This window comes from Phyllobates terribilis, unplaced genomic scaffold (assembly GCF_046119375.1).
Source record: "Phyllobates terribilis strain yellow unplaced genomic scaffold, ASM4611937v1 Scaffold_11__3_contigs__length_659146591, whole genome shotgun sequence".
Classification (NCBI taxonomy): Eukaryota; Metazoa; Chordata; class Amphibia; order Anura; family Dendrobatidae; genus Phyllobates; species Phyllobates terribilis.
The window spans coordinates 567,572,949-567,585,738 of NW_027362771.1; the positions used below are offsets into that span (position 1 = coordinate 567,572,949).

The window sequence follows — 12,790 nt, forward strand, 5'->3', positions numbered from 1 at the left end:
CGTCACAGTCATGTGACGGCAGGTTCTTCAGTACAGCGTACCGCGATCTGCCGGCAGCCAGCACAGGAGCGCAGCAAGTCTCGGGGGCCATCGGAAGGTAAGTATAGGTTTATTTTTTTATTTTTAACCATTCTCTCGGGTCACACTATATAAATCCATGCCATTTGCATTGATTTATATAGTGTGACCTAGTTGTCAAGCACTTTCCAAGTGATGCTAAAATCGCTTGGAAAGCACTTGACAACCCGCATGCGGAAATGCAAGTGAAGAACGCTTCACATCCGCTTGTCCCTAGCAGGAAAACGCATGTACAATCCTCATGTACAATCCGCATGTACAATCCGCATGCATTTTTTTCTGCCAGGGAGATGCAGAAACGCTCAGGAAAAAATCCTGAGCATTTCTGCATCGTGGGCACATAGCCTTAATCTGAAGATGTATCATTTCTCTTCACTGAAAAACATTGCCACAGCATTGATCCATCTGACGCTCTGCATTATGCTTAGTGATGTAAGGCTGCATGCAGCTGCTTGGCAATGAAGCTCCTGGTGGGGGCGCAGTGTTTGTGCTGATGTTATTACCAGAGGAGGTCTGGACTCTACAGTTATGGAGTCAGCAGAGCGTTTGTGACTTTTCTGCCAACTGCTCCTCAGCACTTGGCCTCGGGCCCCCCCTCTTCCGCTCTGTAATGTTACGGGATCTCCACTTTGTGGCTGAGTTGCTGCGGTTCCTTCCCCTTCTCAATAGTATCACTCACAGGTGATATATTATTATATTCAGGAGGAAGAAATGTCATCAAAGGGCTTGTTACAATGGTGGCTCCTATTACAGGACCGCGCTGGTGTCAGTGAGCTCTGCACCACCGGCCGTTCGGTCACATATCAGTTAAGGCAGAGGGTGGTATTGTGAGGGGCTGAATGTTATACACGAGGCATGAACTGACACAGACAGAAGAGGTCCCTATAGAACACACATGTCAAACTCTGGCCTATGGGCCAAATCAGGCCCTCAGGTTGAGTATATTTGGCCCACAGCGCCAGGCGGGACCATTGTACTGTATTGAGGACTATGTGGGGCTTATTATTCTGTATGGAGCACTATGTGGGGCCATTATATTGCATGGAAAGAAATGTGGGGCCCATTATTATGTATGGAGGACTATGTGGGGCTTATTATTCTGTATGGAGCACTATGTGGGGCCATTATATTGCATGGAAAGAAATGTGGGGCCCATTATTCTGTATGGAGGACTATGTGGGACCCATTATTCTGTATAGAGGACTATGTGGGGCTTATTATTCTGTATGGAGGACTATGTGGGGATTACAGTTGGAGAATCATACTGTGATGGGGAAGGTTGCAGGGATGGGGTACAGTATGGTCATCATACCGTGCATGTGGAGGGTACTGTGGAGAAATTCCCTGTGGGGGTGTCTTACAGTGTTTTGGGGGAACTTTTGTTTGCATTGTACTTTATCTGCATTATATTACTAAAATATACTAAGATCTATTAATTAAAATCTACTTTGTTTGTGGGATAATCCCTTTAAGTTTTTTTTCCATATGAAAAGGTTCATCGCTATATTTGTCCATTGTAGACATTTTTTAATAAATACCAAGGTTGGCGCACGACTTAGTACAAGCTTTTAATTTTGGCCTTCTGTGTATTTGAGTTCGACATCCCTGCTATAGAAAAACAACGTATGAACCGTTTGCAGTACAATAGCACATAATAATGCACAATAAAATCTGCTTTGGAGGTGGTAGTGAGACTCCTTGCCTTTTGGGTTCACGTGCGTTTTTTACTTGCTGTTTTTTGTATGGAAAAAAAAACCCACAAGAGATGTTGCAAATTTACAACATCTAGGTCAGTTTACGCTGAGTTAAAGATATGCAGTGGGCAGGAGATTTCTATAACTCCCATTCACTTGGCGGGAACTGTAAAATGCTGAGTTTTTAATGCAGCAAAAATATCCAGCATCAAAAACTCACCAAAAGCTCATTGTGGGCATAAAGCATTATGTTGAATGTAATTTATTGAATCAATAGGAAATGATCAGGGACAACACTGGGATAAATGAAACAACATTTTTTGCTATAGGTGGAAGTCACTAAATTGCTCTTTTGTTCGTAGACATTTCCTGTATTATACACATTATATTATACACGTGTTTCACTCGCTTCACTTTTCCCATTCCAATGACAGAAGTTTAAAAAATTGTCAAAAGAGATCGCCCAACATGGGGCTCGAACCCACGACCCTGAGATTAAGAGTCTCATGCTCTACCGACTGAGCTAGCCGGGCTACATGGTCTGAACAACTTATCAGTCTTCTAGGTCAAAGTTTTCGAGTTTTTGTTTGTTGTTTTTTTTATTTCACGCGCAGAACAGTATCATTAATGTATGTTCCCTATTTGTAGCAAAATACCAGTCTCCGTCTACTTCTGTTCTCGGTGATGCTCCGGTAGTCTTCTGCTAGTTGTGACCGGCCAGATCGCTCCAGTGTTTACTGGACAGATCAGAAGTAACACCAGAACAAGGCCCTCATAGACTCAAATTAAGGGCTCGTTCACACAATCGTTTTTTCACAGACAGAAAATACAGACAGCACTCGGACCAGTATTATTCAATGGCGCAGTACAGATGAGCGATTTTTTTTCACTGACCGAATCTGGGTGTGAAAAAAATGGCAGAATGCACTAGTTTCTTCTGTGAATCAAATAAGACAACAATCCAAGTCTATGGGTGAGCAAAACAAAATTGGATGCCATACAAAGACTATACAGCATCCGATTTTGACGGATACATTGCACTTCTGTAACATAGGAAACTGTAAATGGTCTTGTAAATTATTAATAGCTGCTGTAAAAAACAAACAAAAAAAAACGGATTGTATACAAACGACAAGTGAGAAAAAATCATCCCACTTTTCTGGATGGAACTCTGATTTTTTTTTATACTCTTCTGTGAACTCACCCTAAGAGCTTGTGACCATTAGCCCCTACAAAGTACCGTAATATTTTGTGTAGACGATTGTACCGCCCCTGGTCCCTTATAGGGAATCTGTCAGTAGGATAAACCTTCCTAAGACGTCTATATGGACATGCAGGTCATCTGATTGTTTAGCTTCCTATGACCTACATGCCCAATGGACGGCGAAGGAGGGTTGATCCTACGGACAGATTCCCTTTAAAAACAAACACATTCTTGTTCTAAAGCAGTTTTTTGCTTTTTTCTTTTGTGCGATACTTCACAATAAAAAGCCCTTATATTCGCCTCCTGCATCGGTAACATTTTAGCGATGACAGTGTCGGTTCTCTTGGTGCTCGCCTGACATGGGTTATACTGGCTGCTGAAGGGCTGTAGCACTCACACTTCCCTCGTACAAAACTCGGACACTGTGTCAAAACTTTTTGACAGTGAGGGTGATCAATGAATGGAACAGGCGGCCACGAGAGGTGGTGAGTTCCCCTTCAATGGAAGTCTTCACACAGAGGCTGGACAGACATCTGTCTGAGATGGTTTAGTGACTCCTGCATTGAGCAGGGGGTTGGACACGATGACCCTGGAGGTCCCCTCCAACTCGAAACATTCTATGATTCTATGTGCGTGAAGCAGCTTATCAGCAGGCACCGATTTTCATCCAGAAAAAAAACGAGTTTTCATTTGTATTGTTATCTATTTTGTTTTACATCAGAAGTGGATAAAATTTACCAGACTAAAAATAGTTTCCTATGTTAATATTGGCAATGTATCTGTAAAAATCAGATACTAGAAAATAAAAAAAATTTCATCCACAAAAAAACGGATTATTTTTACTTCTGTATTGTCATCCACTTTTTTTTTACATCAAAGTGGATAAAACTTACAAGACCAAAACTAGACTCCTACATGAATGGCAATGTAAAAATCAGATGTTATACAGATGATCTGTACGGAATCCAACTTTTTTGTGCACTGATAAACTTTAATAGGCGAGTGTCTTCCAAAATATAAGAGACTAGTGCATGTGAATAATCGATTCATGTAAAAAATGGTCATCTGAACAGCCCGACTGAACAATATTGGGCCATGTGATGTCATATTTTCCAGACAGCACTCAGAAGGGACATTTAGATGTGTTCATCTAGCCTCACAATAGTGTCATAACAAATAGACTACAGAAGCCCGGATAGCTCAGTCGGTAGAGCATCAGACTTTTAATCTGAGGGTCCAGGGTTCAAGTCCCTGTTCGGGCGGGAAATTTTTTTTTATTTTTATGTCTTTATACATTAAAGTTTTAACCCAGAAGGTAACTCGGGAGAAGCTTTATCCTTAAAAAAATTGTACAGTTTAATTTAAGAGAACCTGTCACCTGATTAGTGCTGCCCAAACCAGAGTTTCAGAACAAATATACTTTACAAATTCAGTTGTGGATTATAGGAAGAGCCAGGGCTAGTCCAACTAGTTAGATAGTTTTTTTTCTTTTCTTCTTCTTTATAGTTTAGTGTGCTTTAGTGCATATAAGGGTGTGGCCGCCCTTTGTCTGAGCTGAAAGGTTCATTCTGCCTCTCAGGTCTATGTTTCTACTAGGGGTTCAGTCTCTCTGCCCTTATCCATATGTATGTCACTTGACAAATGGTAAGATTTTAATATTAGAGTTAGGACTGTCCCATAAGGGTTACCGTGACGTGGTGGGATGGCTTTTACATTATTTTGATCAAAATTGTGCTAACTAAATACCCTTTATTATTTATCATTATTATTGCACTGTGCGATTTATCCATTTACTTCCAGTTATTTGGGTATTTTGCTTGTCTTTTGGTTTTTCTGTCTAGTGGCCTTATGAACATGCATTTACAATTTGCATGCACATCAATTTATGTTTCAGTTCAGACTTCCAAGTTTTTCTTCGTAGTTAGATACAAAAAAGTAGTAAAAATGACCTTGAAGTATGATTATCAGGGTCATTAAAATTACGGCAATACCTAAGTTGAATAGATTGGTTTCTGTTGTCATTTTCCGAGACCCGTAACATTTTTATTTATCTGTGTATGGAGAGGGTTTCTGTTTTTCTTGTGGCTCGCTGACAATTTTATTGATACCATTTTGGGGTATATATTATGTTTTAATTGCTTTTTATTGTGATTTTTTAGAGATGTGTGGTGCCCGAAAAAACTCTATCTTTCTTTCTTTCTTTCTAATGGGAGGAAACAAAAAGGGGATAATCAGGTTTTTGCACAATATAGTTTTTAATTTATTTTTTTCAATTTTTACAACTATTGTTTTTTATTTTTTAACTATTATTTTTTAGTCCACTTAGGGACTACTTATACGCTATACTGAAATAGCATTGCAGTATATGGTGTAAAACAGGCCTGCACATCGTGCGGGCTACCAAGAGATTTGTTGCGGTCCGCAGAGTGCTGCCTGGGAGACGCTGTTCCCTTCTTCCTATATTCAAATGTATTCACATCTGTCAGATGAGAATACATATGAACACTTATGCGCCAAGACTGGGGTAGAGGAGTGTCCATCAGCCCCCACTCCAACGTGCAGCAGTGTTATGAAGTCATCATAATGCTGCTGACACCGCAGGGCAGCTGAGAGGGCAGGCAACAGTAAGGCTATGTTTACACATGTTGGGTTTTTCAGCGTTTTTTGCTGCAGATTTTTATGCAAATTTTCAGCTGCGTTTTGCAGTACCAGCAAAGTCTGAGAAACTAGAATTCTCTTTTCACATATCTTGTTTTTTTTTGTTGCTGCATGTTTTGTGCCTTGGTTGGGTTTTTGGAAAATAGAGCATGTCACTTCTTTAAGCGTTTTTCACCCATTGGAAGTAATAAGTAGTGGAAAAACGCTGGAAAAAAACATGTTCTGAACACAGCTGATGGTTTTGCTGCCTTTTAGTGAAAATAAACAAGTACAGCAATATGTGAAACTCATTTATTTTTGTGATTAACCATCTTGTCTTGGTCACTGAGATGGTTGTTTGTATTAAGAGAGTTTAATTAAATTAGTGATGTGTAAAGTATAATCATTAGTTGAGCTACATGTGAGATTCAACAATACCTGTGGCCCAGGTAGGTGTTAAATTGAACAATGCCCTGAGCAACTGAATGGCAGAACCCATAGTGTGAAAGTTAATAGTGTCATACAAACTCAATCCATTGCCTTTATCTAAATTATTCCTGTACAATTCACCTCCCCCACTATGCCAAAACCAGAATGAGATTTTTGTTTTACTGAACTTCATGTACATGCATAAAGAGACAAAAGGACAGTAAATAAAACGCTGAAAAAAAAACGCATAAAAATGCAGCAAAACCTGCGTTTTTGACGCAGCTGATTTCCTGCCAGAGTTGTGTTTTGCTGCAGATTTGTGACGCTGAAAAATCCCAACATGTGTGAACATAACCTTAGGCCATGACCCTACTATCAGTATTTGGTCAATATTTTTTCTCAGGATTGGGAGATAAAACCAGGTGAGGAACAATCAGAGAAAAGCTATAATAGAAACAAGTGCACCAATTCTGCATTTATCACCCACTCCTGGTTTTGGCTCCCAGTCCTGAGAAAAAATACTGATCGAATACTGACCAAATACTGATAGTGGGGCCTTGGCATAAGCCTGAAGGAGTCAAAGATTAAATATCCTATCATTTTGGAAGGGGGGGGGGGGGTTGTATTACTGTGAAGGCACATAATGGGACGACAATTGTGAAAAAGCGCAAATAATAGCGAGAGGCCGTTGGGGGGTAGTTTATGCAAAGGGACAGTGTGGGGGATATTTTGGATAGGGGCAGTGTGTGGGCATGGGTACAATTGTGCTCAAAAGTTTACATACCCCGTCAGATTTTTTTCTTTCTAGGTCTTGTTTCAGAGAATATGAATGATAACAAAAAAAAACTTTTTCTCCACTCATGGTTATTGGATGGGTGAAGCCATTTATTGTCAAACTACTGTGTTTTCTCTTTTTAAATCTTAATGACAACCAAAAACATCCAAATGACCCTGATCAAAAGTTCACATACCCCAGTTCTTAATACCGTGTATTGCCCCCTCTAACATCAATGACAGCTTGAAGTCTTTTGTGGTAGTTGTGGATGAGGTTCTTTATTTTCTCAGATGGTAAAGCTGCCCATTCTTCTTGGCAAAAAGCCTGTAAATTCCTGGGCTGTCTAGCATGAACTGTGCACTTGAGATCTCCCCAGAGTGGCTCAATGATATTGAAGTCAGGAGGCTGAGATGGCCACTCCAGAACTTCACTTTGTTCTACTGTAGCCAATGACAGGTCGACTTGGGAAACCATATCCACCCAGCTGTCATTTCTCCCAGGAAGTCCTCTAAAGCTGCTTTCACTTGAAATGTGGCCTTTTAGGCTCGTGGAGGCAGAAGCTTTTCATAACCTCATGCCGGGGGCGGCCGGGTGTCCATACTCTGTCCCCAGCCGCCACTGTTTCTTCCGGTATCGTCTCCGCCTTCCACAAGCACGGGTCCTACAACATTACCTGTGCCCTCCCCAGTGCACTTACTGGGAAGGACCGCCTAACCACAAACACGGGGACAGGTGAATGCGACCATGGATGGTATGGACCCAGTCCACAGCTTTTTTTGCTGAGAGTTGTATTTCACCAGAGCCATATTCTTTAGCTCAGTGAAAGGACTGGCATAGAGGGCAACCATATCTACTCTGGGTGTCATTTCTCCCAGGAAGTCCTCTAAAGCAGCTTTTGCAAAAGCAACGGCAGCCCGTCCAACATCAACTCGCACTTCTCGGTGGTGCTTTGACACACAAACATCTTTCTTTGCGCATTTAATTTCATGACTACAGAGTTGGGCAATGGCCTGATCTGTAATCCGGTTTGAGAAATAACATGCATAAGCACGTCCGATCCACATAAAAAAAACAGCCATAGAGTGTCCGGGAACCTTCCCCCACACTTTTATTAGCCAGGGCTGCTTCTCGGCAGGGTTGGACGGACCCACCAGAAAACCGGAGACTCCTCTGGTGGGCCCTGGCTTCTTCTTCAGGAGAGTTCATAGTGTCGAGGTGAGGCCATGATGATGATGGAGGCCACCATCTGCTTAGTTTTCTGTTACTTGGAATGCAAGCGCAAGTATGCAGCCAGCCACCCACCCACAGGCTGCAATACTAAACTGCCAGATTTCTGGGCAGCTGCTAGCACTTGAAATGTGGCCTTTTAGGCTCGTGGAGGCGGAAGCTTTTCACAACCTCATGCCTCATGTCCATACTCGGTCCCCAGTCGTCACTATTTCTCCCGGTGTTGTCTCCACCTTCTACAACTGCGGGTCCCTGAACATTACTGCTGGTACTTTTCTGTGGGAATTTGCTTGCCTCCTACCAGTCTGGAATATTTCCAGTAAACTATGGTAAGACGCCATAGTATTAGCACTGCCCCCAGTAACAGTAGCGAATCCATCCCCAATTTCCTTCTCAGGAATTTTATTTGGTAGGCTGAGTGGCTGCCCAAATACATTAGCTTCTCACAAAGGGGCTGAAGATAGAGTGGCAGTAGGTGCAAGTTTCTCCAGCCTGTTAGATATTAGAGGGTGAACGGCAGCACATTGGATCAGTGGTTAGCACTAAAGCCTTGCACCATTGGGATCCTGGGTTCAAATCCCAGCAAGGACAACATCTGCAAGGACTTTGTATGTTCTCCCCATGTTTGCGTGGGTTTCCACCTCAGTAAAAAAGCAGCCATAGAGTGTCCAGGAACCCTCCCTCCCTTCTCAGCCAGGACTGCTTCTCGGCAGGGCTGGACAGTCCCACCAGAGAATCCTCCGGGGTGCCCTGGCCTCTACATCAGGAGAGTTCATGATAATGCTAACTTTGCAGCTGCTATGGGGCTCTTGAGCGGGGGAGAAAGGTGAGCCCTCAGAATCAAATCCTCTGGTGGGCACAATGTTTTTCAATCTGAAAAAGCTTCGCAGTGGGAGTTGTATTTCACCACAGCCATATTCTTTAGCTCGATGAAAGGATTAGCATAGAGGGAAACCGTATCTACTCCGGCTGTCATTTTTCCATCACCAGGTTCCACCCATGGTCACACACAACCATGCCTGGCTGTATGTTCAGCGGTGAGAGCCACAGATCAAGCTGCTGTGTTACAGCTTTCAACAACTCTGCAGCACTGGGCGGTTTGTCACCTAAGCATTAAGCATGTTATCTTCAGCACAGCCTGTTGCTGGTTGGCCAAGGCAGTGCGGCAGTGCTTTCAGCTTGTGACTGATGTGGTCATTTCGGAGATGGAGGAGGAGGAGGTGCAGGAGCTGAACAATGTGATTACATTGAGGTTACATTGGCGACTCTGTTTTAAATACTAAAGAAAGATCCTACTTTTTTTTTAATGTTATTTTTTAAGGCAAATGCATTCACCGAAAAATGTCATTTTAACATTTTATAACCTTATCTGGCCATGTGGTGTGTGACACATAATCAGACACATCCTGTTTCATTGATGATGGAGGGACTCTGAAAGACATAGAGCAGGGCCACAGTAACGAGTACGACATGTTCCCATTAGAAAGGAGAGAGTCTGCAATACAGTTATAGGGTATGCAGTGAGTCCAACGGCTGACCAAATTTAGGAAAAACCCCACTAAGAAATTAAAGACACATAGAGCAGGGCCACAGTAACGACAAATTCCCATTAGAAAGGAGTGAGTCTCCCATAGTGCTGGCCTATGCAGTGAATGCAAGGGCCGCCGCTGATCTGCATCAGGTTGTATTGCCCCCGCTCCCCCCGACCCCCCCCTCCACTTTCATACCTGCACCCCGACCTCCGCTCCCTCTGCTCCCTCTCCCACGTCTTCATCCACCGGCTGCTGCTCTCCTTCTGACAGCCGGTGGACTATGATCACAGCAGCAGCAGGCTCAGTGTAAATGCCCTGCTCCTGTGATCAAACCCACCATCCCCCAGTCCCAGTGATATCACCCCCCACCTCCCAATAATCACCCCTCCCCCCAGTGTTCACCCCCCTGTCCCCAGTGTTCACCCCTGTCCCCAGTGTTCACCCCCCCTGTCCCCAGTGTTCACCCCCCCTGTCCCCAATGTTCACCCCCACCTGTCTCCAGTGTTCACTCCCCATCTCCAGTGTGCACCCCCCCATCCCAGTGATCATCCCCCCCCCCGCAAACCCAGTGATCACCCCCCTGCTGCTGGCTCCTGCTCCCCTTTCTGCCCCAGTAATCACCCCCCTGATCACCCCCCTTGCTGCTGCCGGCTCCTGCCCCAGTGATCACCCCCCTTGCTGCAGCTGCTGGCTCCTCCATCTCTTCAGCCCCCCCTACGCCTGACAGCCCCCTACGCCTGACAGCCCCCACACGTGACTGCAGAAGGTTACACCAAGCACACACACACACACTATAATAAAGTTTCGATTTTTTTTTTTTTTTTTTTTTTTTTTTTTTTTACACACGCACACAGCACACAAAATGTCCCGCCCGTCCCACTCATCCCAGTCTAGGGCGTACTCAGCTTAGGAGGCTATGTCAGGTTGGTGTGTGTGTTGTAGTGTGTGTGTGTGTGTGTGTGGTGTATACACTACAATATACCACATCGCACACCAACCTGACATACACTACACAATGCTGTCCACTAACAAATTGGAACCATGTTGCGTTTGGAGAGTCCCTGTGTGGCCAAACATTGGAGCTCCCCAACAAGTGACCCCATTTTGGAAACTAGAGCCCCCAAGGCACCTATCTAGATGCATAGTGAGCACTTGGAACCCCCAGGTGCTTCACAGATTGATTCATAAAAATGAAAAAGTGGAAAAAAAAAACACTTTTTTATTTTTACGGATTAATTTGTGAAGGACCTGGGGGTTCCAAGTGCTCACTATGCATCTAGATAGGTGCCTTGGGGGGTCTAGTTTCCAAAATGGGGTCACTTGTGGGGGAGCTCCAATGTTTGGCCACACAGCGGCTCTCCAAACGCAACATGGTGTCTTCTAACAATTTGAGCCGACAATTTGTTAGCGGACACCATGTTACTTTTGGAGAGCCGCTGTGTGCCCAAACATTGGAGCTCCCCCACAAGTGACCCCATTTTGGAAACTAGACCCCCCAAGGCACCTATCTAGATGCATAGTGAGCACTTGGAACCCCCAGGCGCTTCACAAATTGATTCATAAAAATGAAAAAGTGGAAAAAAAAACACTTTTTTATTTTTACGGATTAATTTGTGAAGGACCTGGGGGTTCCAAGTGCTCACTATGCATCTAGGTAGGTGCCTTGGGGGGTCTAGTTTCCAAAATGGGGTCACTTGTGGGGGAGCTCCAATGTTTGGCCACATAGCGGCTCTCCAAACGCGACATGGTGTCCGCTAACAAATTAAATGGAAAATCGGCTCAAATTGTTAGCGGACACCATGTTGCGTTTGGAGAGCCCCTAATGTGCCTAAACAGTGGAGCTCCCCCACAAGTGACCCCATTTTGGAAACTAGACCCCCCAAGGCACCTATCTAGATGCATAGTGAGCACTTGGAACCCCCAGGTGCTTCACAAAATGATCTGTGAAAACAAAAAAAGTACTTTTTTTTTTTCACAAAAATTTTCTTTTAGCCTAAATTTTTTAATTTTCACATGGGTAACAGGATAAAATGCATCCTAAAATGTATTGGTCAATTTCTCCTGAGTACACTGATACCTCATATGTGGTCATAAACCACTGTTTGGGCGCATGGCAGGGCTCAGAAGAGAAGGAGCGCAATTTGACTTTTGGAGCTAATTTTCCATTCAAAAAGTAAAATGGCGCTCCTTCCCTTCTGAGCCCTGCCGTGTGCCCAAACAGTGGTTTATGACCACATATGAGGTATCAGTGTACTAAGAAGAAATTGACCAACAAATTTTAGGATGCATTTTATCCTGTTACCCATGTGAAAATTAAAAAATTTAGGCTAAAAGAAAATTTTTGTTAGAAAAATAAAAATGTTCATTTTTTTCTTCCATGTGGCTTTAGTTCCTGTGATGCACCTGAAGGGTTAATAATCTTCTTGAATGTAGTTTTGAGCAGCTTGAGGGGTGCAGTTTTTGGAATGGTGTCACTTTTGGGTGTTTTCTGTCATAAAGACCCCTCAAAGGGACTTCAAATGTTATGTGGTCACTAAAAAAATGGTTTTGTAAATTTTGCTGGAAAAAAGATAAATTGCTGATGAACTTTGAACCCTTCAAACTTCCTACCAAAATTTTTTATTTTTTTTTCAAAATTGTGCTGATGTAAAGTAGACATGTGGGAAATGTTATTTATTAACTATTTTGTGTCACATCACTCTCTGGTTTAGTAGAATAAAAATTCAAAATTTGAAAATTGCAAAATTTTCAAATTTTTTCCCATATTTTTGATTTTTTCACAAATAAACGCAAATATTATCGACCTAAATTTAATACTAACATGAAGCCCAATATGTCACGAAAAAACAATCTCAGAATCGCTAGGATTCGTTGAAGTGTTCCAGAGTTTTTACTTCGTAAAGGGACACTGGTCAGAATTGACAAAAATGCCAAGGTCTTTAGGGTCAAAATAGGCTGGGTCCTGAAGGGGTTAAGAGAGAGGGAGCGCCCTGAGCACAGTGCCCGGGAAGCTGCGCGCGCCGGCCGCAGCAGGAAGAGGAGCGCAGGAGGACGCCGCGCGGGGAGCGGGGAGGTGAGAAGGACGGCGTCTCTGCCTGGCAGGGGGCAGAGACGCCGATGGTACACAACCTTTTGACACTGCTCTGGGTTCAATAGTGGTGTGCTGCGGTCCCGTAAAAATTGGGACAGGAAGGTCGGGCGAGAAGATGTGGGT

General features: G+C 43.5%; 1 protein-coding gene and 2 non-coding genes across 14 annotated transcripts in view; 1 reads left to right on the top strand and 2 right to left on the bottom strand.

Moving 5' to 3' along the window:
• The window catches only part of LOC141166935 (hepatic lectin-like), a 149,866-nt gene that overhangs the window by 117,187 nt on the left and 19,889 nt on the right, over window positions 1-12,790 (bottom strand). Inside the window, exon 1 of one of the 12 annotated variants that reach the window (XM_073654143.1) lies at window positions 9,772-9,833. The exons of 5 other annotated variants lie outside the window; for them this stretch is intronic. In XM_073654143.1, coding sequence (XP_073510244.1) covers window positions 9,772-9,818 — 47 coding nt within the window. In that variant the 5' untranslated portion in view covers window positions 9,819-9,833. Of the gene's footprint in view, window positions 1-9,771; window positions 9,911-12,790 lie in introns of those variants that run through there. 6 more of the 12 variants (XM_073654144.1, XM_073654154.1, XM_073654155.1 and 3 more) reach the window with 6 other exon arrangements.
• Window positions 2,233-2,305, bottom strand: TRNAK-CUU (transfer RNA lysine (anticodon CUU)). Its single transcript has one exon. It is a non-coding gene; the product is annotated as a tRNA-Lys (tRNA).
• TRNAK-UUU (transfer RNA lysine (anticodon UUU)) lies at window positions 4,166-4,238 on the top strand. Its single transcript has one exon. It is a non-coding gene; the product is annotated as a tRNA-Lys (tRNA).